Genomic DNA, 24,002 nt, shown 5'->3' with positions numbered 1-24,002 from the left:
TGGTTCAGCTCAACTTGGATAGAGAATCTTGGCGAATGGGGTTGACTGCATCGTGCATTTAAAGTAGGCAAAGCCGGCAGCGCACATTGAAATCCACCCGACTACACACAATCCTTTCGTTGTGCTGACCGCATGATTCAGGGTTATCAACTGAGCCGCAATTTCGATGCTTTGCTTTACTAATGATGAACTGGGAAATGGAGACGTGTAAGTCGCCGTCTCGAGGAAGGTTTGCATTTCTCGTGGCCAAGTTATATCCTTCGCCTTAGCCATTTCGTGATCTTTCATAAGGACGCAGGCGCAGCTTTCGTTCGTGACGTAGACGAGAGCCGCAGTCGACACAATGCCTTTTGTACTACGTCTCTCTTCGTTCTTCTTGTCGTTTTTCGCCAGCATCGCCGTTGCCAACGATGTCAACGCCGGGTTCAACGCCTACATGGCAGCCCAGGTCATGGTCGACCGGGCCTCTCATTCATGGGAATGGGGCACCGCCGCGGAAGCTTTGCTAGAGCTCTATAACCCAGAGCTGTCCGTATTTGGACCCGAGCCCTTCCCTGGAGGCAAGATTCCCAACGCGGACCCGTCAACGTTCGCCCTGAGATATGCGAGGCGGCACATCAACCGAAACTCGCAGATTCTAGTCAGCGACACCGCTGTGGGTGATCCCGCTTCCCTTGGGGTTTCGGCTATCCTACTGGGACAGTCGGAGAATGTATACCTCGGCGCCTCTAAGCGGCAGGCTGAGTACCTATTGAACTCGGCCCCGCGTTGGAGCAACGGCGCCATTTCACACAGGTCGGAGGAAGCTGAGTTGTGGATTGACAATATGGCCATGTCCTTCCCTTTCCGTAAGTTCCACACCCATAAGCCAGATTCATGATGCAAGCGAGGACTTGAACTTAATACAGTCAATAGTTGCAAATCAGGCCGTCCAAGACGACGACGCCTCTCTGATGGCAGAGACTGTGCGTCAGTGTGGGCTATATCGAGACGTGCTTCAACCAAGCGGGACCTTGAACTGGCGTCACATTGTCGGCCCCATGTCCCCAGACCATGGGCTCTGGTCAACAGGCAATGGCTGGGCAGGCTACGGCATGGTGCGCGTGCTCCACACGCTGCAGAAGTGGCCCAGGTCCGCCTCGATGTCGTGGCAGGCTCAACAGCTCAAAACTTGGATCAAAGAGATTGTCGACGGCGCAATGCTCTCCGGGTTTGATGGTGGCCTGCTGCGCAACTACCTCAACGACAACAGCTGGTTCGGCGAGATTTCCGGCACAGCAATGCTGTCGGCTGTGGCGTATCGGATGGCCGTCAACGACCGAGCCATGTTTCCCCAGCGGTATATCACCTGGGCGGACACCAACCGCAAAGCGCTCTCTGTGCGACAGGGTCGTGACGGTGTCTTCGTCCCGGCGGTCAACCCTTATGCGTGGCTCGACAGAAAACCATACTACGACGGATCATCCGAGGGCCAGGCATTCGCAGTACATCTCTATACAGCCTACCGAGATTGTGTCAATGCCAAAGTGTGCGCAGAACCACCATCATCAGCGGCCACCGTCTCTAAGCAGGGTCTTGGGCCCAGAAACATCGTGACCATATTGACCAGCCCCGTCACCTTCACCGCCATACCGGACCCAACAGGCACCGTCTGTGCTGCGCCTCAGAGCTGTGACGACAGCGACTGCAACGGCGCTTTTGACGGCCTCTCCAAGTTTCCCACATGTACTGGCAACTTTGAGGGTTGCGAGTGTACTGTCACGCCCGAGATATGCGGTCCGCATCAGCCCTGTGACCGTAACGGCTGCGCCGGGGCGTTCAACGGCCTCGCCAAGTATCCCACGTGCACTGGCAACTTTGAAGGCTGTGAATGTACGATAACGCCAGACATTTGTGGTCCACGCCAGCCGTGCGACCGGAATGGTTGTTCAGGTGCTTTCGACGGACTCACAAAGTATCCCAAATGCACCGGCAACTTTGAAGGATGTGAGTGTGCAGTCACGGCTGAGATCTGTGGCCCTCATCAACCCTGCGACCGCAACGGCTGCGCCGGAGCATTCGACGGTCTCGCCAAGTATCCCAAGTGCAGTGGCAACTTTGAGGGCTGCGAGTGCACCGTGACGCCGGAAATATGTGGTCCGCGCCAGCCGTGCAACCGCAACGGGTGCGAGGGCACCTTTAACTGGTACCAGCCGTACGCCCAGTGTTCCAACAATTTCAAGGGCTGTGAGTGCTCGCCGACGCCAGAGACGTGCGGTCCTCCGCAGCCCTGCGATCGTAACAACTGCGACGGGACGTTTTGGGGTAACGTACCCAGCCAGCAGTGTAACAACTTCTTCAACGGCTGCGTCTGCCAGGCGACTTCGAACACTTGTGGTCCGAAGCAGTCCTGTGATAACAATGGATGTGCTGGCGGCTATGACTCGAACGGCGTGGCTCGATGCCAGGGCAACTTCCGCGGGTGCGAATGCAACCCCTCTTCTGTAAGTCGATCCGAGCTGTTGCGGCTTCATAGAGCAGTAGGATTTGCTTTGATCTGAATATCTCCGTGCTGATAGTGTGACAGAGAACTTGTGGCACGGCTCAAGATTGTGATCTCAACGGTTGCAATGGCACTTTCGACAACCATTCCAATGTCGCACGCTGCCGCGGCAGCTTTGCGGGTTGCGTGTGTAATCCAGTTCCGGTACGTGGACAACATCGGGGCGTTGACGAGGCTCTGGACAGTCGCTTCAACGTCCCCAAATCAACTTGAAGCCCAGTTGGACAGGGTTTATGCTAACACCGGAAACCTGAGGCCACATGTGGAACCCGGCAGAGTTGCTTGGCAAACGGCTGTAACGGCATCTATAACAACGGCAACCCCATCTGCGCGGGCAACTACTTCGGATGCCCTTGCGAGGGCGATCCAAGATGGATCCCCGAGCCTCCTAAGCCGCCACGGCCCGTCGCCCCGCGCAAAGCCGGTTTCATGATCACCACGGTGTCGGTGATGATTAACAAGAAGGTCATCGACTCGTATAAAGTGTTCAACCTTAGAAATGTCTTACTTCCCGGCGGCATCTGCGACCAAAGGTTCATCAGCGGACGTGAGGACACATCGCCCCGGCCGTATCCGGATAGCCTCCCGGCTTTTGATATAGACTCATTCAGCAACTGCAGGTATTCGGGAACGGCCCGGGCTGTTGGCTCTCTGACGTGCAACGATAACCCCCTTGTTGAGTGCACTGCCGCCCGGGGAGGGGCGAGCTGCAACGACGCCAATGGCCTTATGAGTGCTCTGGTCCAGTTTAGGGTCGAGTGTTGGATTACAAGTCGGACTCAGAATTGACGTGGTAATTAGTCAGGTAATATGCATCTCGATTTTCGACTTGCCATTGGTCATCTGTGAGTGTTGATCAATACCGCTGTCGCAAGACTCGACGTCAAACGCCCAGCGCAACCGTGGTCACGAGGCTGCTGGACGGTAGCAGGGATGCTTTTGCTGCAGGTATAGCTAAGCCAAATTAGGCGGAAGGGCGGTACTGCGAGTAGCATCTCCCCTTTAAGCTTATTTGTGGCAAAAGGCTCCAGTTGATCAAAGTATGATCAGTGTACCTCAAGGAAGGCAGCTCAACAGCCCCCGTACAAGCGTCGACCGGTCACTATGGACTTTATACTCTCGTAGCTCCGAAAAAGGACCTCAGGTTTTGATAAATGAAGGCAAAATGTGTTGTTTAAGAAACGAAGAATGGATTGTGAATGACTGCTGCAATGGATTGCTGGACTACAGCTTTATGTGACACGTCACTGGACGAGCCTAGGGGATCACAGATTGTGGAAGAACCGAGAAGTGTATCCAAATAGTACACGTTCATGAAATCCTCTGATCCCATCATATCATAGTCGTTCACGCCATTTCTCCTTACTACACAAATTCAAGGTGACAGTATGTAGAGAATGAAGTACGAAGAGAAGCCAGGCCCTACCCAGCACTGCTGATGGCACTATCACTTTCACCTAGGCTGCTCGATTGAGTAATCCTGTACTTTTTATCCGCCGCATCATGCACTCTGATCACTGCATGGATGGCACCGTTTCCATTTTCGGGCGATGAAGTCTACCGTTTTAGAAGTGGGCATGTTCGGAGGGTAGGGCCGTGAGAGCTACACCGCTTGGTATACTCCCCCTTCGTGATCGCCAACTTCTACATTAGGCACCCCTAGTGGTGTAGCTCCGCAGATGTGACCTCTGTAGATAGGTGAACTGGACAGCTGTGAGACCAAACACCAATCTTTGCACCAATGGGGTCTGCTGATAGACCATGACGAGCTGCAGTGGGCGACGATCACGGACAAGCCTGGCCCTGTCGAAAGGGGCGCCAAGGTGCATATGTACCAACTTGTGTTCAGGGCGTACAGGCAGTGGTCACACGTTACGCCCACGGAAATGCGGTTAAAGAATGTCCACGAGTGTCATTGATGGATGCATCTGCTTGCGTTTCCAACGAGGTGATGTGGCTTGTGATCAATCTTTGGGTTGGGCGCATGCTGTGCAATGGGGTTGGTATAAACTAAACTTGGAGACGCTGGCTTTTGGCATGAAACCGATCTGCTTGGATTCTCTTGAGATCATACTCATCGAGAGAGCGGTGAAGAAAACGACCACGATAGCTGGCCCATCTACTGGCAGGGTGCCTCGTGCCTACGCCAAGCCGCCAGGGGGTGCTGGAGGATCAGCCATAGAGAACTGTCGTGCCATCTTTTCAGGGGCCTTTCAGATAAAAAGAGGATCCTTCGAAGCAGAGCGAGTGTGGCACAGCTACTGCCTCGGCCACTTCCGGCAGGGAACGCATCAGGAGGGCGCTCCTCCGTATGAGTCGAGCTCAGAGACAACACAAGCCTTGCCTGGTCCAACTTGGGAAGTACGCTTATGAAAACGACACAGCGGGGGAATATCTGTTCCGACTTGGCGCAAAGGATATGAGATATGTATGTCAAGTAATGTAACTCAGTACGTGATATGTGTAGGATGGGGGACACGACGCAGGCGACCCTACGCTTGCTCTTCCACTGAGCCACTGAGCTCGACGGTGGAAGACACAGCAAGGCGAGAAATGCCAAAAAGGGCAAAAAAAAAAAGAAAAAAAAAAGATATGCGTGCACTATTCGGCCCTCGTGGAAGAGAGCACTTGCTCTCATTGGATCATGGGCTAGTACATCGCAGGCGTAGATTCGGAGTTTCTTGTGCCAGCCGAAGTTCGATCACGGACCGGGAGTGGGGCCTCAGTACATGCGGAGCCGTCTGCCGCTCGGCGCGGGGCCGTCCTTGCACGTCACGACCCACTAGGTACTCGCAGGGAAGGAAAGAAGGGTTTCTCGCACTTGACAGAGAGATCCGCCTGGTGGTTTGTAGGTAAGAAACAGAAGAATTGACAAGAAGACTTGTAGTGAAGGGGGAAAGGTTCCTCTCGGCGATACGTGCATTGTGTAATAATTACGGATGGAGACATGCTAGTGCAGTGCCTCTTCGTTGGTGGTGCTTGTGATGGAGCACATCCATATGCGACCAAGATGTGCTGGACAGATGGAGTTTGTTGGGTCATTTGTGCGGGAACCAATGAAAAAATTGCCGACGAGCTTAAAAAGATGAACCAGATGACAGGCATGGAGGCATGGCATATCTGAGATGACGGCTTGACCTTGTACAAGCCCTCTGTCTTTCTCCTTCTTGCTCGCTTCAGTGTTTCGGCCGTGCTGTACTGACGGACCATGTGCAAAAGCTTGGCTGGCGTTGTTGGACTCGGTGGAGAAATGATTCCCCATGAGAAGCTGATGGAAAACGGTGCCCATGACCGGCGGGGTGGCGGAGTCAATCTCTGAGCCCTGGTGTTTCGAGGAGACAGCAGCAAGGCGAGGAGAAAGGCCAGAATGGAACGAGTTGATCCAGAGAGATCGTCACAGGCAGAGAGACAGATGGAGCCAAGGCCTGGCTTGGCGACAAGTCCAGAACCAATTCTCGGAGGCTCTGCTGAAACGGAAGGCATGATACCATGCTGGCCTAGTGCTTGCCATTTGGATCCTCCTGCAGCCACATCAAGCCACATGGACTCTGGTCGTGCCTGCGCAGCGCAGGAGATGAGCTGGGCAGGCGACACGGCGACGTGGAATGGAACATTGGGAAGATGGACACAGACTGTCCATGGCGATGGGGGGCCCCGATTGCGATTGCCCAGCCCAAGTGGTCTGTCGGGGACCCCATCGGGGTGTGTGCAGAGGCCGTGACCCGCGGTGGGCATGGTGATTCGTGGAGAAAATTAGACCGGGTGAGCTCGAGACGACGGCAAAACTTTACGGCGGGAGCCTCCCCAGACTGGCGTGCGCCTGCCCACCTCCTCTCCTTCCATTCATCTCCCTTGACCCCTGCCCAAAGCGTTGATGGGCGGGAGGAACAAGGGGGGCAAGTGTGGTTCACGCCACTGACTCCTGCCCTGCTCCCCTCACAGGTGTCCTTTCCCCCGCACAGCGCAGTGGATTGTCGTTGCTGATTCCCCATCCCGCTACAACGAATCTGGTCCCACGCTGCCCACTCTGCCTGCCCGCTGCACACGCCTCCCACCCAGGACGACCCCACCAACCCGCCATTCTGGCGCGTTCCCCCTCGGCGTCTGTACTGCCTCTGCTGCATTTGCAGCACTCCCCCCTTCGGCATCCACGAGCCCTAGGCCTAGCCTCACCAGCAACTCGGCGTCAGCCAGTGGCGGCTTTCTCGTGGCCCATTGACGCAAAGACGAGCGAGTCGAGGAGCGAGAGAAACAGAGAGATCATGACGGGCAAAATGCGGTTTCTCGCCCTCTCCATCCCGAAACCCAATTGATTACTCCGCGGAAACTGGGGTGGGTGCTGGTCCCAGCCCACGCCCCTCCTTCCGGGGATCACTTTACAGGCCACAGCAGCCTAAATCCGAGTGCACGTTCTGTCATGGTCCGTCGGCTCAATGTTACGTCGCTCGCAAACACGGCTTCGCGGCTCTACGGCTTCGATGTCTGTGAAAGACAAATCGATGCTAAAAAAAAAATCCAAGGCCCCCGACCTGCTCGAATCGAACGCTATAGACGCAGCAGAGAGCAGGACCCTGGTGATTGGAGCCCATGCCGGCAGCTCCACGCCAAGCTCATCCACTAACAACCCCCCCCCAGCGCAATCGCCGGAAGCTCAATGTCAAGCATTCCCTTTCAGCCCTTCCTCTGGTGGGGAACAATTCCCACCACCGAGCCACGAACGACCTCGCCGTTCCCTCCACCAACGACAACCACTCGATTTTCCATCCCACCACCACCACATCTCCTCTTGCCCCCAGGAACGAACTGGTCCGACATAACGGATAGATTGACCTATCTGGCCGACAACCGTCCTAGACTGAAAGACCCCAGTCCAGCCTATTTGCGCCCCCTCCGATACACGCCCTTCCCTACCCGCTTCACCTGCGGTGCCGTCCGCCGCCCGCCGTCCGTCCTCGATTGCGCCGCTTGCGCCAGTGCCCGCTCCTGCGTGCCCAGACTTGTCCAGCTCTCGCCTTGTCGACCTCGACCGATTCTGACGTCCTGTTCTGTGCTCGCTTTCCTGCATCCCATTTCAGACTCCGCCAACCCAGCGACCCAGAAGAGGCTCAACTATCTCCGGCCTACTACAGACCAGCCTTGGTTCCGTTGCTGGAACCCCTTTGCGCTTCTTCGGTTTTCGGTGGAACATTTTCCTCTACGCCCGCGAGAGTTTCGCTTGTTGAATTCCGTCGTCGTCCTACAACCCGACACGCCCGCTTGCCTGCTTCGTCGCCTCACGAACGGACGACCACATCTTCTCCCGGACTTGCTGAAGATCAGCAAGCTCCCCCCCCCTCCCCTGCTCCGCTGTCGTTCCGTCCCAGTCCTTCTTTCTATACATTCTCGGGCCCCTCAGAGACAGACACTACATCGAGACCTGATTCCATCGCGGATGGCGCAACCACATCCGCCATAGCCTTCCGTGCCGATTCCCTGACGGAACACCCCTTCGCCAGCAACTCTATACTCCAACCTGCAAGCCTCCCTCCCGGATCACGAGCCGTAAAACGTGCATACAGTCGCCGACAAGTACCTCGAATTGGTGGAAATAAAGCTTGGCTCCACGAAGGCCACACAGCACGACAGGGCTACCAACACTCCCTGCCAGGCGTGCCAGCCCACTTCCTGGCAGTCACCCCCTCTCATCATCCACATCCCGTGCTTGACCCTCCGTCTTGACTCCTCCGTCTGTGCCTCCCGCGCCCTTCAAGGCCTCACGAGGACCCCCACTCGCCTGCCGTATCACGTCTCTTGCTCTGCTGCCGCCATATACCAAGCGCCTGACCGCTTCGGGCACTCTCGCCTAAGGACAACTTACCCGCCCCGGGGCGCACCACTCTTTCGCTCCTCGTCGATACGTCCGTCTTTCAACACTCCACGCCGCCGGACACCGCTCGGCTTCGAAGGGGATCGGGACGTCAGTCTGGGCTCAGCAACGCTCATTACCTTCAGCATCACACCAGATACCCGGAGTATCATATCATCTTTGGCCCATCGTTGACTTCGCTTAGGAGGAACCGATAGACGGGAAAGAAGCGGGATCGCTCACTCACCATCCGTTGTCCAACATCGGTAGCCGCTCAGACCGAGACTGAAGGTCTTTCACCAAGGGGAACATGGCGACAGTGCAGCAGCTAGCAGCCGGCCCGACGCCGGCACGACCACGAAGCATTAATGGCGCACGGGATGTCAGCATGGACGTCGACGCGAGTCCCTCCCACGCCCCGTCAAAATGTCTGAATAAGTTTGGCAGCGGGCCACAAAAGGGCGACACCCGGATCGTTGTCATTGTGTATGGCGAAGGACAGGACAAGATAGTCTCGGTTTTTGCTGACGTGCTTGGCAAGCCCTTCGGAATCAAGTCTGGATTCAAAGAGGTCAGTCCCGCGGATCAGGGAGTCGTGGTTGGTATCGCGGCAAGCCACGCCCAGGGTGACATAGCAAGCCGGGACAAAGATCTCGTCGTGGCCATTCATGCCCACTGTGTCAACCTCGGTATGCCGCCAGACCTTCATCTTTCGAGCGAGTGCGACTACGAGTTTTTATACACCGAGGCTCCTTTTTTCCGGCGGGATCTGTCAAGGTTCATCTCATTCACTCTTGGACAGATCAACCATCACGAGACCTTGATGGCAAAACCAAGGACGTACTTCATCTCGACGACGTTTCCCGACGTGAGCGCGGCGTTACCCAACCTTGATATTTTAACGGTCGGCGCAGATGCGGTGGAGATTCGAGTTGATCTGCTACAGGAGCCACTTGGCGACGGAAACCATTCAGCCATCCCTAGCCTCAGTTATATCGGTCAGCAGGTCATGCTGTTGCGCCAGCGAACGGAACTGCCGATCATCTTCACAACCAGATGCACCCGAGAAAATGGCCGCTTCCCCATGGAAAACCCCGAGTTGTACTACGAATATCTGTACCGAGCCATTCAGTGGGGCGTCGAGTACATCGACGTTGAGCTCTGGCTCCCTGAAGACATTAGACAACGGCTTTTCCAGCGAAGGGGTAACAGTCGCATCATGTCCGCCTTTCATGATTTCTCGGGCACGTTCCGCTGGCCCTCTACGCACGCTCAGCAAGTCTATGCCGAGTCGAGAAAGTATGCAGATATCATCAAGATGATCACTATCATCAATGATCACCACGAAAACTTTGAGCTCGAGTATTTCCGCTCCAAAATGAGGGCCGAATACCCAGACTCGCCTCCGTTTTCTGGTGTAAACATGGGGGAGACTGGGCAATTCTCGAGAACCCTCAACCGCGTCTTCACTCCCATCACGCATCCGCTGCTACCCATTGTGGCCGCTCCCGGTCAGATGAGCGCGTCTGAGATCAACGCGGCCCTGGCGTTGCTGGGACAACTTCCAAAGAAGACTATCTGGGGGATCACCAGCCCGTCGTTCAGGAGCTGGGTCCCGCAGGCCCCTTTTTATGAGAAGTGCTTCAACGAGCTAGGCTTGCCCCATCATTTCGCCGTCGTGGAACGCCAACCGAACAATATAACGAGCATGGAGGCCTGGTGTAACCAAAAGAACTTTGGTGGTGCTTACCTGAGTCCCCCGATCTCGTGGACCAGCCTTTTGAAGCACAGCCCTTTCTTCGCCTCTCTCAACCAGGGCAAAGGACCCGAACTCACCGAGGCCGCTCGCGTCATCGGGACTGTCGATACCATCGTCGTCAAGACGGGCTCATCATCTTCGGCCTCTTCAGCGCCGCCGTCGATCCCCTCAAGCCCACGCAATTACGACGCCTTCAACAACTACACTCCCGGCGCGTCGATCCTTCCAGCCAACACCTCCCTTGTCCTAGACAATGCCAGCTGGAGGGGCATCTTGAGTGCTCTGACCCGTGATCTGGCGCCGTCTGCCTACTTCGGTCGATCTGCCGTTGTGTTGGCCTCGTCCGGTGACGATGCGGCATCGGTCATGTTCGCACTCAGAGCGCTGCGCATCGGCAAGATATACACTGTTGGATTCCGGACCCCCTCAGCGCTTGCCAGAGAAGGCCCGGCCATCGAACCGTTCAACAGCCTCGAAAGTCTGCAAAGAGCTCGCATGGTTGGTGATGACGCCGCGCCCTTTGTCATTGTGTCAGCTCTGGGGCCTGAAAAGAGCAACCTCGTTGGCATGTTGATTCGCGTCTTTGGTGCAAACGGACGCGGGGGCTCGAACAATACTCGCAAAGTCTTTTTGGATCTCGCGGACACAGCAGGTATCAGAAAGGGCGGAGACCCAAGCATCGTCGCCGAGCAGAGTGGCTTCTCGGCTTATGGCTCGGCAGACACGGCGGCTTTCACCACAGTCGAGACCCTCAGGCTGCTCGTCGGTCAGAACGTGCCCTATAGTTTCGTTCGTCTTGCCAGCGGTCGAAGCTTGTTCTGATCATACCATCATTCTTGCCGGCCCGTGTGACGGACGCACGAGAAGGCGTACTGTTCGGCTATGCCGTCCTCAGTCTGAGGTACTCAACAGGCATGGCTGGAGGGGAAATGGCGAGACCACCGCACTGCCCCTTTTTCCGATGCACCCGCGGATATCCACACCTGGCGTAGCTGACTCGGCTTTGCGTCCCATTTGGGTTGCCTCACCTCCTCCTATGAGATTCTGGTATTCATTCGCAAAAAGCTTCCGAACCAGCAAGCATGATAAGTTTATTGGATCTGCGACGCTGGGCGGTCAGCCTGCTCAACATCGTGACACCTTGCGGGCTTTGTGAAGGCCGCCAAGACGCCACCTGCAACCTCGCAGTCGATGTCGCGAGCAAGAACCCTTGCCTGTGGGAGCAGCAAGCGTCAGGGCCGGGTTGTCATTTTTGGAAGCTCACGGAGCTTTGCATTATCGGCGTTTTCGGGTTCTCTATTTGACTTGGCACAAGCTGGGTCTGGATTTTCAACCATGGTCGCGAGATTTGATTGTTTCCCTGTTTTCCTTGTTGTGTCAGTTTCGTCTTGTCGCGCTCGCATTTTGAGCAACTCAAGTTCAGGACCCTGCACTCGTGGTCCTGCCCCTTCATTTTTGGTGGAACGTGTTCGGATGTAGATACTTATCAATTCCAAAGGGAGGCATGTCGCCTCCTGCATTTTGCATTCTATCACAAGCACGATGCTTCTTGCAAGTCTTCGCGTCAATCACATATACCTAGGGATGCCAGATATAGGTGGTGTCCGGATACGGCCGGCGCAGAGGTACCCTCCGCCCATGGTTCCGGGATCTGGTTCCGTCCAGAGCGATCGGATGGTCGTCCCATGTGGAGGCGCGCCATGAAAGCGAGTGTGCGACGGCAGTGTCACGTTCGCCCAACTGCCAAACCAGACGTGTACGGCCCAAGAGCGGCAATTGCTGCGTCGGAAATGTTGAGAGCTAGAAGTGCGGGGGGCATGTATTGTGCATATGGCGTTCTTGGTGGTGTGGCTCAAGGCCCGATGGAGCTTCGTGTGTGCGTGACAACTTGGCAGGCAACAGCTGGAGTGGGAGGAAGGCCAGCTTGACCTGGGCAGGATCAAGCCGTTCCTGGACATTTCTCTTTCGGACATCACTTCTAGCGGCAGGCTGTAGATCAACGGGGAAAGCGGTGTATAGTACGACCCATCTGGCGAGACCAACCAGGTTGCTGTTGTCATTGTCGATCCTGGACACAAAACTTGACCATGTGGAAGTGATCCGAACGAGCCGGCTCGTGAACTGAGCTTGACTTGATCGACCGGCGCGAAACATGAACACTCGAGTCCGCTACTGCTGCGAGATCATCAGTAGACCTAATCTCGGGTTGTGAGGCTCAAGGGCGCGTCGGGAAGGCGGGACGTGTGCCCCCTTTTGGTGGTGGCGCCACAAGGACAGAAACAATTCAGAGTTTCGAGCTTGACCGGTACGCCATCAGCCCCTGAAACCGGAGATAATAAGCTTGTTCCTGCTCGAGAGCTTGAGTCGGCTCGGCTTCAGTCTAGGCTGGTGCCATGGCAGCGGTGAGCGATAGTCTTTGAGAGCAGGTAGCCAGGGAATACGAAGTGAGCGTCTGGGGTCGGGGGACCATATCGCGAGCTGGGTAGGGATTGACCAGGGTTGATTGGACATGAACCTCTCAAGAAGGTGAGTCGTTTTTTCCAGGGTACCGTTCTGAGTCCATGAGACGAAAGCGGCGGGGCGAGCGTGTGAACACGTTGTCGCATGCATGTTGCATACGCAGGTTGCTGGGTGTTGCAGGTCAGCCTGGATGCGACCTCGACGAGGAACAGATCGTGACTCGCCCGCTGCCGCGAAGCAATATACAGTAATATGATTTTCATCTAGACTTGTCACTCATTGTCCAGATAGCGAAGAGAGTGCTTGGCCGGGGCGCGAATGACGACTCAGCAAGCCCGGTTGCGCCGTCCGCGTCACGCCGTGGCCGGGGGTGACCAGGAGATTTCCCAAAACATCGTGTGATCAGATTGCAGGTGCCGGCAATGCCCAACTAACATGACCCCAGTGCGCTGGCCAGAGCTATCCGACACGATGACGTTGCAGGGAGCATGCTAAGGGGCATTTTGCATGCCCACCTGGACCGCCCGGGGATTATGGGGAAGGAACCGATCGAGGCACAGCTTATCGCTCCCGGCATCAGACGCCCAAAACACTATGCAGCGGTTGGCCAGTGGTGATGAGCCGCTCCAAAAGACGAATGCCGTGCAGGGTCGCCAGGCATCGGCAAAGACTAACGGGTGGCGTGCCGGCCTTTTTCTATGTTGTTCTGACTTGCTGGGGGCTGAGAAAGGCGAAACACACAATATGGTCAGAGTTCTTCAAGGTGGCATTGCATCCTTTGCTCTGGTAGGTCCATTAGAACATTGCCGAAGGACTTGGGCGGACCATCAGACTTGCCCCGTAGAGATGGGCGACACCAGCCGTTGCCAGCGTGCCATGTTCGAGCAAGCACAAGACGCGGGCAGGTTCTCGCTCGAGACGAGTTCCCAGGCCCAGACAGGTATGGCGGATGTCTTGGCTGGCTGGCAGCCGGTTTCTCCACACTGATCGCCCGGGGTCCGCCCCCGCGCCAGAAAGAAGCCTGGCCACCCCGCAGGACGCACGCTGCAAGATCACGGTCAGGTAAAAGTCACCTTGAGGGAGCCCATAAGACATTCACCTTGCTAACAGGCAGAGAGCCATAGGATCATCGTGCCAATGCCCGAAATCTGATTGATCCTGGTGATCCTGCATCGCTGACGGAGAGGGGGTCGGCTGTCGGAAAACCAAGACGGAAAAAGCGGCTCGGGGATAAGGTAGCAATGGAATCTCGTCCCAGGGCGCGTCGAAGGCCTCACGACTGACAGACATACAGCCCAGGGCCTGACTGTAGTGGGTGGGCAAATGCTACTACGTGCACACACACAGAAGAAAACCAGTTAATATGGGTGACAACTAGCGCTGGGCGGGATCGTCAGGGTCGTCCTCGTGGCCTTGACTTTTGTTCCTGCCTGACGAATTGTCGAATCGTGGGCAGATATATGCGATAGCCATTATCGAAGGCAAAGCATTGTGCAGCCGGACCAATCTCCGTGGCGTCTTCTTACGGCTGATGGCTGGTGGTCTCTCCCGGTTGAGTGCCGCCAGGCTGTGAAGTGCATCTGTCAAACAATTGGCGTTGTGAGCTGTGTGAGAGAAAGACGGACGAAATGGCTGGGGTGCGGTGCTGGACAAATGGCTCCGGCTCCGGCCTTCAGGCACAGGGCAGGGACGACCCGAAGTAACTTGTTCGCGCGTCCAGTGCACCTGACTGCCTGCGGCAGTGGAGCGGTTGCGCGATGGTGGACATGGCCCCGCCGCGCAGTGCAGTGAGGTGCAGTGCCTGTAATGGTAAGGTAGTCGAGGCAGGCAATCGCGACTGGTGTGAGCTCTGCGCCTCGTGTGCGCCTGCCGGGAAAGCTCGAACCTCGATGGCCAGCGCAGACAAGAGGGAGACCCCGGGAGTAGATTGTCTTGGAGGGAAGAGCGAACAAAGCTTCCATGAGTCTCGATGCGTCAAGGAGAAGGGAGACTAGGTACCTAGAGAAAGCGAACACATACTCTCTCACCTGCACCCCTGCCTGTCGCCCACGCTGGCCTGGAACACTCGAGCATCCCGGGTCAATGTAACCCAAACCTCATCACCTGGCGAGAGGCGACTCCACACCACCTTGGCCGCCATCTCGACAAGGGCTGGAACTCGACTCGACCTGTCGAAGAAATTGGGGGGAGGCAAGGTAATAACACGGTGCCTGGCTGCCTCGAGGCCGAAGTTGCGAGGCGACAAGGTGGTCAGAGCCCAATTTGTGTTGTTGACTGCGCGGCAAGGACGGACTGTTCCCGGTGCATACTGGGGCCAGGGCACTTCAGCTTATGGAATTCTGGGGAGCCCATCTCATCACGAAAAAATTCGGACTACCTTGCCCTGACTTGAGTCTCCCCCCAAATGACAGCCTGCCGTGGCTGGCCTCGACGTTGGCACCGCGCATCAACACATGAGGCACTTTACTCTGGACGACCCCCCTTTGGTCATCTCCCAGCCAAGGAGCCGACTGAGTGTTCCGGCAACGAACGGCGGCGAAGCGATGAGTCCTCAGCTTCTGACACCATTTCGACGATCACAGGGCCTTTCTGGGCAAGCTTCTCTCGCTCGTTGCGCGCCCCCCCCCCCTCGGTGTTCATCGACCCTTTTCCGAGCGGCCTGGTCATCATCCAGCCTGCCCTGCAGCATGTGGTCGCTTCCCTCCCCCCCTCCTCGCTGTGCCGCCCGTTCAAGGTTCCTTCTCACCTTGGACCTATCGCCATGTTGCCTTGGCCGATCAGGGAAGCGCTCTGCCGAAGCACGCCCACACCCCAGACACGGGGCCGGGTAGTCTCGATATGGAAGCTTTCCGCCCAGCCGACCTCAGCCTTGGAAACCCCTTGGAAAAGTCCTCTCCATCGTGTCCATGCTGTGCCATGCCATGCCATGTGCAGAGTCGGCCTGGTGGCCTTCTCCATCGTTACACAGCCTTTTGTGTCTCGCATGTCGACCATGCTTCCCCTTTCCAGCAAGGCCAAACTCTGTGAATCAGCTAAGGCATCGCGTGGCACACAACGGTGACTCGGCATGAACAGCAACGATGGAGGATCGAGAGACATGCCAACCTGGGGAAAGCGCAGCGTCCGCGAGACACAGAAGAGGCGCCTGAGCTGCTCTCCCGCTCGCTGCCCCATCTTTTGCCCCATGTTCCCCAACTTCCTTCCTCCACCCCCCCTCGAAAACCCCTCCCCCCTCTTCTCCTCCTCCACTCTCCCACATCGGCGCCCGTGCAGCACACCTCACCACAAGGGGAGAGGAGGCCCTCCCCCCCCCTGGCGACCCCCCTAATCATCTTCTCCTCTCACCACCCTGGTCCCCTGTCCTCCCCCCCCGTCATCGTGGCCCCGAGGTCCTGTGGCTGTCCTCTCGTCGTGTCCCCCAGTTTTTTGTTTGGCCTGTCTACCTAGTGTCGGTCTCGGTGCAGGCACCCTGGTCTCCTCTTTTTCTTTTCATGCCACGATCTCCATCTCCTCCGCTGAAGAGCCGAGTTGAGCCTCTCCCCTTTCCTCCCTTCTTTGCCACGCTGCTGTCTCTGTTGTGCCGCTCGAGTGTTGGCTGACCTGGACCTGGATCGCCGCTCGTAAAGGACCCCGGAATTGCACGACTCGCAGGGCTCATCACTCCAATCCGCCCCGCTTGTCTCCCCCAGCCCGCCTCCGCACCACGTACCACGCATCAAGAGACCACTGAGACCGGCTTGCGGACAGTCAAAACAGCCTTCATTTTACCATCCTCGAGTGGGACTAGCCCCCCCTGCCCATTCCTTTCCTCTTCTTGCCTGCCTTACCTTAGGGCAACACCTCTTTCAGTTACTCCTCGCCTCGTCACCCTCGATTCGATCTCGTCGGGCTCTTCACCTCCCTCACACATCTGGAAGACTCACCAACATTGTCGTCCTCACGGCCTAGCAACGTCTCAGTGCTGTTGTACACATCGCCCACGCCACAACTCATCACGAGCAGTCGTATCATCGCAGCACCACAACTCCTCACCCGACATCTCGGGCCGCCTCACGCGCCACGCCACACCACGCCACGCGAACCTGAGACCGCGAGAGAGATTCTGAACCTCCACCTTCGACGACCATGTTCCACATAGCAACGTGAACGACTTGTCGAGACCCAAACCTGTCGTGTCCGGGTCGATCGCCGCCTAGCCCTTCGTGCTTTGCGCAATCCATCACCACCCGGGACCAGCCCCTTTGACACCTCTGCTGGGCGTTCCGGCATTGCTCGCCTGATCCAATCGATTTCCGCCTCAAATGAACGGACTACAGGCCATCCCCCAAGCCGCCGCCATGACCCGTCCCCAGGTCGGCATTGAGCGGCTGCCGACGAGACGCATGAGCAACGAGCCCAGAGAGTCCATGAACTGCAAGTCTTGTCGCAAGCGCAAGGTGAGCGCACACATGACGCCAATCAGGTCGTCTGCCGTTGTGTGACACGACCGTAGTCTGACATTTGGCCCTACAGATCAAGTGCAATCGTCTTCGACCGGCCTGTGAAGCTTGCCAAGTTTTTCAATGCCCATGCATTTACGGTGCGTTTTTTCTTTGGTTTTCCTTTGCGGGGGGAGGTAATTGCGTGCGCTGTGGTTATGTGTGCTGATATATTGCCGGGTAGACGCGGTGCCAAAAAAACGAGGCCCCAAGACGGATGTTCTTGAGGCATTGTTGAAGAGGGTTGACGGACTCGAGGCAAAGTTAAAGGAGAAAAATGCAGGAGAGAAGACGCCCACAGAACCAACAGCCCCTGGACCTCTGGACGAGGAGGCCTCCTCGTCATCGGCAGCTGAGGTTTCTGACGAGGTGGAACCTAAGCCGAAACGACTCGCCATTGACACAATGAGGCAGAACGACGCGGATGAGTCCGCCGTGTATTCGCCGGCTCCCGCAGGGTAGCGCTCCCCTGTTGCCGTATGATGCGCAAAGAAGCTAACCTGTCCAGTGAACCTTCTCCTCCGACCGTCCAGCCTGATACTCTACTGGATACCTACTTTGCCCGTTTCCACGCCAAGCCGTTCCACATACTTGACGAATCTTCAGTGCGGCAACGCCTGCAATTGAGCCAGTTGCCAGGCTATTTGGTACAAGGAATATGTGCCGTCGCAGCAAGGTACGCACCAGAAAGCGATGCCGCAGGATCTCCAGTTTTGACATATCCTCTAGATACACGCCTCATCCAGGCGGCTACCAAGCAGCTGTCAAGTTGAGCGAAGATTATGCGGCACGCTCGAGGATAGAACTGGACACTGATGAGCCATCCGTCGACGCACTGCAAGCGCTGCTGCTGTTGGTCATTGCGTTCACTGCGGCAGGCAAGGGAAAAAAGGCATACATGTTGATGAGTGAGTGACACCCCACATGCTATTCTGCTATCCACCCAGTTTCTGACATGAAGCAGCCAATGCAGTTGGTATGGCAACGGCACTGGAGATGCACCGAGAAATGGACTCTCACGCAAGAGTTACGCCAGTGGAGAGAGAGATGCGACGAAGGCTGTTTTGGACATGCTACCTCCTCGACAAGTTTCTAGCCTGTGGTTCGAAGCGACCGTCACTGATTGGAGACAAGACCATCATTCTACGCCTCCCTTGTTGGTCGCCAAACCCATCGGCACTCCCCATCGACGGCGAGTTCTTCCAAGCCGCGTCCAACCTCCAATACCTCCAAGGCAGCGGGAAGAAGACGCAAGGAAGCACTGGCATGCTGATCGATATCAGCCGTATCCTGGGCATCACCAACAGGTACCTCGCTGCTGGTGGTGTTAAAGGTGATTCGCACTTCCCATGGCATTCACTTTCCAACCTTTCCAAAATTCGACAAGACCTCGACATCTGGGCCTCCGGCACCGAGGACGTATTCTCCAGCCTGGACACCTTGTTCGGTCAACTGGACTCGACGATTCTGGTGTTGAGCAAATTAATCTACCATCTCATCCACTGTCTGATATACAGGCCGTTCCTTCCGATCGATCTTTCTGAGCTTTCAGGGACTGGTCAACATCAGTCATGGCAAATCGAGGCCACCAACATGTGCTTTCTGCATGCGAACGCCATCTCGGAACTCGTAGAGCTTGGCAAGCAGACGGGTAGCATCGAATGGCCAGCCTTCGTCGGCTATTGCATCTGCACTGCCGGTACCGTGCACATCCACGGTGCACACTACAACAAGGTTGGAAGTGGCGAAATGAACGTTTTCAGCTCGTCCTCGGAGTTTTTGTCACGCGAAATGCAGCAACTCAGCGAACTCAGATATGTTTGGGTGAGCGTGCAGCATCAACGCGAAACGCTGCATGGCATCTATAATGCCCATTCTGAGCTCATCAAAAGCTTGGCCAACAACCCTATGAGGTACTCGCCCGCATTCCATCTAGAGGACTTTTTTGATCGGTACGCCAATATTGGCGGGCCGGGAGGCCAGTCATTTAACTTTGATGCCGCCAATCTGAGTCTGGCAGACGCTGTTGTCGACTTCACGGCAGACTCTTACGTAGGGCACGACCTGTATGCGCCACGCACTGCCAGCAGCAACGACGGCGAGCGACCAAACCTAAAGCGCAAAAGCACGTCGTCTTCTAGCCGCAAACGCCCAGATATGGCTGCTGTGGCATCTCTCAGCACAAGTATGCCAGCACCTCCCACACCTGGCCTGCAGAACGGATCCCGACCTCGGCATTCTTTCTCACACCAGAGCTCCGGAATGCCGCCACCTCAGCCTTCACCTGGCTCATTCTCGGCCAGCAACGGTCTCCATGCTCATCACGAGATGGCAGAGCACCATCAACAGATGGCCAACATGAACGGCCAGTATGACGAGTCTGCTGCAGCTGCGGCTGCGGCGGCAGGCTTCGCTTTACAGGCACACCACCACCACCAACAGCAACAGGGCATTCCATCTCTAACAGGAGCGCCCTTCTCCCCGCAGTTTAGCTTCAACACTCCAGGAGCGACTGCGGGTGGTGATGGGTCTGGTTCTTATGACCCAATGTTCGGAGGTCTGCCGACCAATGCGTTCAGCAGTCCTGCCGCTTGGCAGGGCGCCGACGATGGAAGCGGCAACAAGCTTCCCGTCGCGCCTCCGCAAGGGCCGACATCGGCAGGCCACGCAGCGGCCCCCAGCCCAGGGGCCAAGAGCACCAACGGCAGCACAGGCACCGGGCCTGGCGAGGAGAAGGACCCGTTCCTGAGTCTTCTGGAGCAGCTTGCGGAGAACGAGCAACAGTTCGCAAGAGGTCCTGGGAACGAGTTTGACTTTTTCTTCGGTGGTGGCGTCGGCGCCAACCAGTAAAGACGTCAGCTTGGACAAGTACTTGGCCGAGTCGTCAGGCACCAAGCAGAAGGAGAGAAGAGAGGGGAGAGAGGAGAGCGCGGATACGGCAAGTGAGCCATTCGCTGTGAGCAGGGTTCATGATTGCATGGAGTACAGTTGGTTCTCTCGGTGACGATTTTCAACGGCGGCATGTCTGGTGTTGGTCTTTGCTTTACCGGCGGAGGGTGCATTCGCCTAGATGCGTAGGTATGGGACGATGATATCACTTGGCTTGTACAGGTTCTCCACATGTTGCAGGAATGGGTTGATGGTAAATATAGTAGGAAGCCTCTCGAATGAGCGGCTGCTAAATAATAAGAGGGCCATGAAGACGCGATCTAGCAATGCAACGCCGAAAACGCCGGGAATCATACCTCGTAAACTCACGTCGTACTCTGTGTGACCGCAGATTGGTTGCCTGCAAGGCTGGCTGCACCGATCTTCAGATCAAGTGTGACACGGCAGTGATCCCTGACTCAAGGCTCGACCTGATGCCCTGTTAGGGGCCCAAGATGACGCAGCCTGCCGGGCTGCGGAGTGACGCAAGTGACGTGGGAACGGGCCGAGGTGACTGTGCGGACGGACCCTGAATCAGATGGCCGCCGACCAAGCCGATTCCGGAGCCGCTGACCCTTCGGCTCCGACAGGGAGATCAAACCCAGGGCGCGTGGGATCTTGGTTCGGCTCGATGGCGAACAGAGTCAGTCACGGGCACGCAGTGGAAGCGCTGATCACGTGGAGTCACGATACTGACGTCATTGTTTTCCAAAAAGCGCCATGCGAGGCACGTGATCAATTGTTGCTCTCGGGCAGGCGCTCGACAGGCATGGGTGGGTGGTATGCAAGGATTGTGGTGTCATCGTGTCGTGGTCTGGGACTGCCCTGCCCGCCGGAACGGGACCTGTCCTGCTCGGCGATTTGACTTTGATTTCCCACATGATTTCCCAAAGAGATGGGCATTGCCGTGCAGCAGGTGATGAAAGGCGTTGTGTCGGTGTCTGGGAGGGGCAAAGTGGTTCGATTACGCAAGTAGAGTTTTGCTAAGGAATCGCGGCACAGAGAGAGAGAGAGAGAGAGAGAGAGAGGGAGCACACCGAGGGACAGCGCGAGGAGGGGCCGTTCCAAGGGCCCTAGAAGCCGTCACACCCAAGCATCCGGTACGCCTGTGGATGTTAAGCTTGTTTACCCACGCCGAGGGGGGCTCGCGTCGGACGGCAGAAGGAACGAAAGGGACGCCATGGGCATCTGGTTCATGTCTTTGGTGCAACGTGGATTGACGTGGGCGATCGTGGAGCGGTTCGCTTTGCCAGGCAGACAGGAAATGGTGATCGCCAAGGATCAGTGCAAGAGGTGGTGCAACGCACACCTGAAGGCCCAACTATCCAAGGCACCACTCGAGCGGCCGGTCACTAGCTAAAGTAGGTCAAGCTTCTGGCGCATCCAGTTTTCTGGAGGACCCAGTTGGCTATATTGAGTTTACGTACTGGTGCGAGGGCCTCATTCCAACACAATGTTGAGGTGTGACATGGGGGTGGGTTAGCGACATTTTTTTTCCCTTCATGCGCCCGCGTGGTGTCGAGTCAGGAGGGCCTTGTCGAGGGATGAAGAAATCCGGGGTAAGGCCCGCTCTCTGCTGGGTTTTCATGGGCCTTTATTGGGTGGAAGGACAGAAATGTCATCATGCTGGGTCTGTCGAAAAAGAGCCCCAAAGATCCAATGGGTCAAGCTGCTCCCCTCGTCAATACCCCCCGCCCTCTGCTTCATTCATCACCATCACGCACCACAGCTGCTGGTGCGTCTCTTGAATAGCCCCTCCACACCAGTTGCTATCAGCGGGGTTTTTCTTTGAGAGCAGCAGCCACATCGCGCTGGCACCATCGTGGTGGCGGGGGAGCGGGCTGCCAGCGGCACCTTGATTCGACAAAGGCTTGATGTCTATTGATCAGCTGTCGACCGAACCATCGGATGAGCTAGACGCGAGCCAGGATCGTCCCTCTTGCTCTGTCTCGTTTGTCAGTGGATGAGATTGTTGGCGCAGCGAGAGCGAAGCGAGCGAGCATCATTTTTCTTCACGCTAGCAGGTGTTCTTCTTGGCGGCGGTTCGTCTTGCCTGCGCGCCGCCAGCAACAAGGCGTACATGTACATGGTACGACAAGGGGAGGGGCAGGCCCACAAGAAGAGCTCCAGTGTATTTTGAGAAGATTCTGCCCTCCGACCCTCCGACTTGACCGTTTGCCCGCCGCCCTGAACGTCTTGCGCCCACTGCCTCGGGAGTTGTTGTGACTGCCTGGTCCTTCTTGCCTGGTCCTTCTTGCCTTGTCCCTGGTCGCCTTGTCCCTGGTCGCCTAAATTACCTGACCGCCTCATTACTACGTCCAACGGTCACCAGTGGGTACACCGCACCTGCCTGCCACCCCACCCGGCACCTGCGTATGCCTGCTAAACATCCCGTCGGGCAAGGCAGCTAGCACCTGGAGCCCTTGCTCAGCATTGCCAATCATTCGCTGCTCTGCCTCTCTATCCTTCACACCTCCCATTTTGCCTGCCTCTTCCTCCTCCGTCATCCTGCTCCTTCACTCCTGCTGTGCGCCCTCTCAGTCTCAGTCGAGTGGTCAGAAGTCAGAAGTCAGAAGCAGAGCAGACTTCGGCGACTTCGTTCACCCCCTTCTGCTTACCTCTGTGCACACCGGAGGATCCTTTGTGCGACGGTTCTGCCTCGCCCTAGGTACCTGACAACGTACCTGACGACGCCAACGACGCCCACGAACCCTGCCGACGGTAGCGACGAACACACGAGCGCCCGCGCCCCTGGACGCCAGACGCCAGACGCCAGACGACGCCTCGAAACCAAAACTGCAGGATTGCAGCGTCACTCTTCCCACCCCTGATGATGGGACCGTAACCACCCACCATCAGTGCAACTATCAGTCTTCCTTCCCGCTGCTCCTTTGCCTTTTGAGGCAGCCTTCGCCAGACCCCCCTCCCATTCGCGAGCGCGCCTTTGTTATCACGCGAGCCTGACTCCTTCGATCCGGCTGGCAAGTCGAACCTAAATACGACACCAGTCCCCTCGCTTCCTTTTCGTGCCTCTTCCCGCCCTTCGCTTGCTTGCCCGGTCCACTCGAGCTGCCAAGCACAGTCATCTGGCCAAGTCTCATCGGTACGGCTCAGTAAGCCGATAAGCTGTCAGCACAACCAACATCAACTGACTGGCATTGGCTACGTTCCGCTCACGGCACCACCCATCTGGACTCGACCGACCGGCCCTCAACGACGCCATCGGACTCCTTCGCATTCATCTCTTCTCTCGACAATTGTATCGCTGCCTTCGGTCGCAAATCACTTCCTGCGGTGCGACCAAGCCAGACGACAACGTACTTGGACGGTTACCGCTCCAGTCGCCACAGCCCTTGTCCCAAAAGGAGCAGCCTTCAATGTACTCGAGCAAAGAGCGATGGAAAGCCTTCCCCCATCACAACACTAATTGCTCTTCACCACCGCTCGCCTGCCCTCCGCGGCGGCCGACAATCGATAGGCCGCCCAGCAAGCCGCCGCTGCACTCAACATGTCTTCAGGCGCCGCGGGTGACCACACCCCAGATCGCGGGCCAGTCGTCTTCGCCGTGACCCTGTCGACACTCGTCTTGGCCAGCGTCTTTGTCGCAGCCCGCATCTTTTGCCGGTATGTCATTGTCAAGAACGTCAGCTGGGATGACAAGATTATGCTCCTCGCGCTCGTCTTGACCTTTGGCTTGTCTTTCACTATATGTTTCGGCACAACCAAGGGACTCGGCCGGTACGACGATGATATCAGCATGGACGATGAGGGCGCCCTGCGCCGATGCGAATATGTCTTTTCCATCTTGTACAACCCTGCCTTGATGGGCCACAAAAACGAGCATCCTCATATTCTACCTGCGGCTGTCGAAGAACACCCAAAAGGTCCTGCGCCTCGCGTCTTGGGTCACACTCGGCATCGTCAACGTCGCCGGCACGGTCCCTGACCCTCATCAACATCTTTTCAATGCCGACCCGTTCAAGCGGCATG

General features: G+C 56.7%; 5 protein-coding genes across 5 annotated transcripts in view; 4 read left to right on the top strand and 1 right to left on the bottom strand.

Moving 5' to 3' along the window:
• Positions 1 to 343: 343 nt before the first annotated feature.
• VDAG_00069 (uncharacterized protein) lies at positions 344 to 3,197 on the top strand (the record flags this gene model as incomplete). Its single annotated transcript, XM_009651446.1, has 5 exons — positions 344 to 848; positions 916 to 1,872; positions 1,999 to 2,483; positions 2,819 to 3,089; positions 3,163 to 3,197. The coding sequence occupies 5 exons, from the start codon at positions 344 to 346 to the stop codon at positions 3,195 to 3,197; spliced, it is 2,253 nt and encodes a 750-aa protein (XP_009649741.1).
• A 5,500-nt stretch (positions 3,198 to 8,697) lies between these two features.
• On the top strand, positions 8,698 to 10,968 carry VDAG_00068 (pentafunctional AROM polypeptide; the record flags this gene model as incomplete). The annotated part of the gene is made up of 1 exon (XM_009651445.1): positions 8,698 to 10,968. The coding sequence occupies one exon, from the start codon at positions 8,698 to 8,700 to the stop codon at positions 10,966 to 10,968; it is 2,271 nt and encodes a 756-aa protein (XP_009649740.1).
• A 4,380-nt stretch (positions 10,969 to 15,348) lies between these two features.
• Positions 15,349 to 16,516, bottom strand: VDAG_00067 (uncharacterized protein; the record flags this gene model as incomplete). Its single annotated transcript, XM_009651444.1, has 3 exons — positions 15,349 to 15,884; positions 16,316 to 16,332; positions 16,434 to 16,516. The coding sequence occupies 3 exons, from the start codon at positions 16,514 to 16,516 to the stop codon at positions 15,349 to 15,351; spliced, it is 636 nt and encodes a 211-aa protein (XP_009649739.1).
• Positions 16,517 to 16,907: 391 nt separating this feature from the next.
• On the top strand, positions 16,908 to 19,934 carry VDAG_00066 (uncharacterized protein; the record flags this gene model as incomplete). Its single annotated transcript, XM_009651443.1, has 5 exons — positions 16,908 to 17,042; positions 17,119 to 17,185; positions 17,269 to 17,521; positions 17,814 to 17,992; positions 18,049 to 19,934. 5 exons carry the CDS (start codon positions 16,908 to 16,910, stop codon positions 19,932 to 19,934), a joined length of 2,520 nt encoding a protein of 839 aa, XP_009649738.1.
• A 3,586-nt stretch (positions 19,935 to 23,520) lies between these two features.
• VDAG_00065 (L-fucose permease) overlaps positions 23,521 to 24,002 on the top strand; it is a gene marked incomplete at both ends in the record, with an annotated part of 3,022 nt that continues 2,540 nt past the window's right edge. Inside the window, one exon of the mRNA XM_009651442.1 lies at positions 23,521 to 23,896. Within this exon, the coding sequence (XP_009649737.1) occupies positions 23,521 to 23,896 (376 nt within the window). The remainder of the gene's footprint in view (positions 23,897 to 24,002) is intronic.

This window comes from Verticillium dahliae, genomic scaffold (genome assembly GCF_000150675.1).
Source record: "Verticillium dahliae VdLs.17 supercont1.1 genomic scaffold, whole genome shotgun sequence".
NCBI lineage: Eukaryota > Fungi > Ascomycota > Sordariomycetes > Glomerellales > Plectosphaerellaceae > Verticillium > Verticillium dahliae.
The sequence above is the reverse complement of the archived record's forward strand: the minus strand, read 5'-3'. Positions and strand labels throughout refer to the sequence as shown.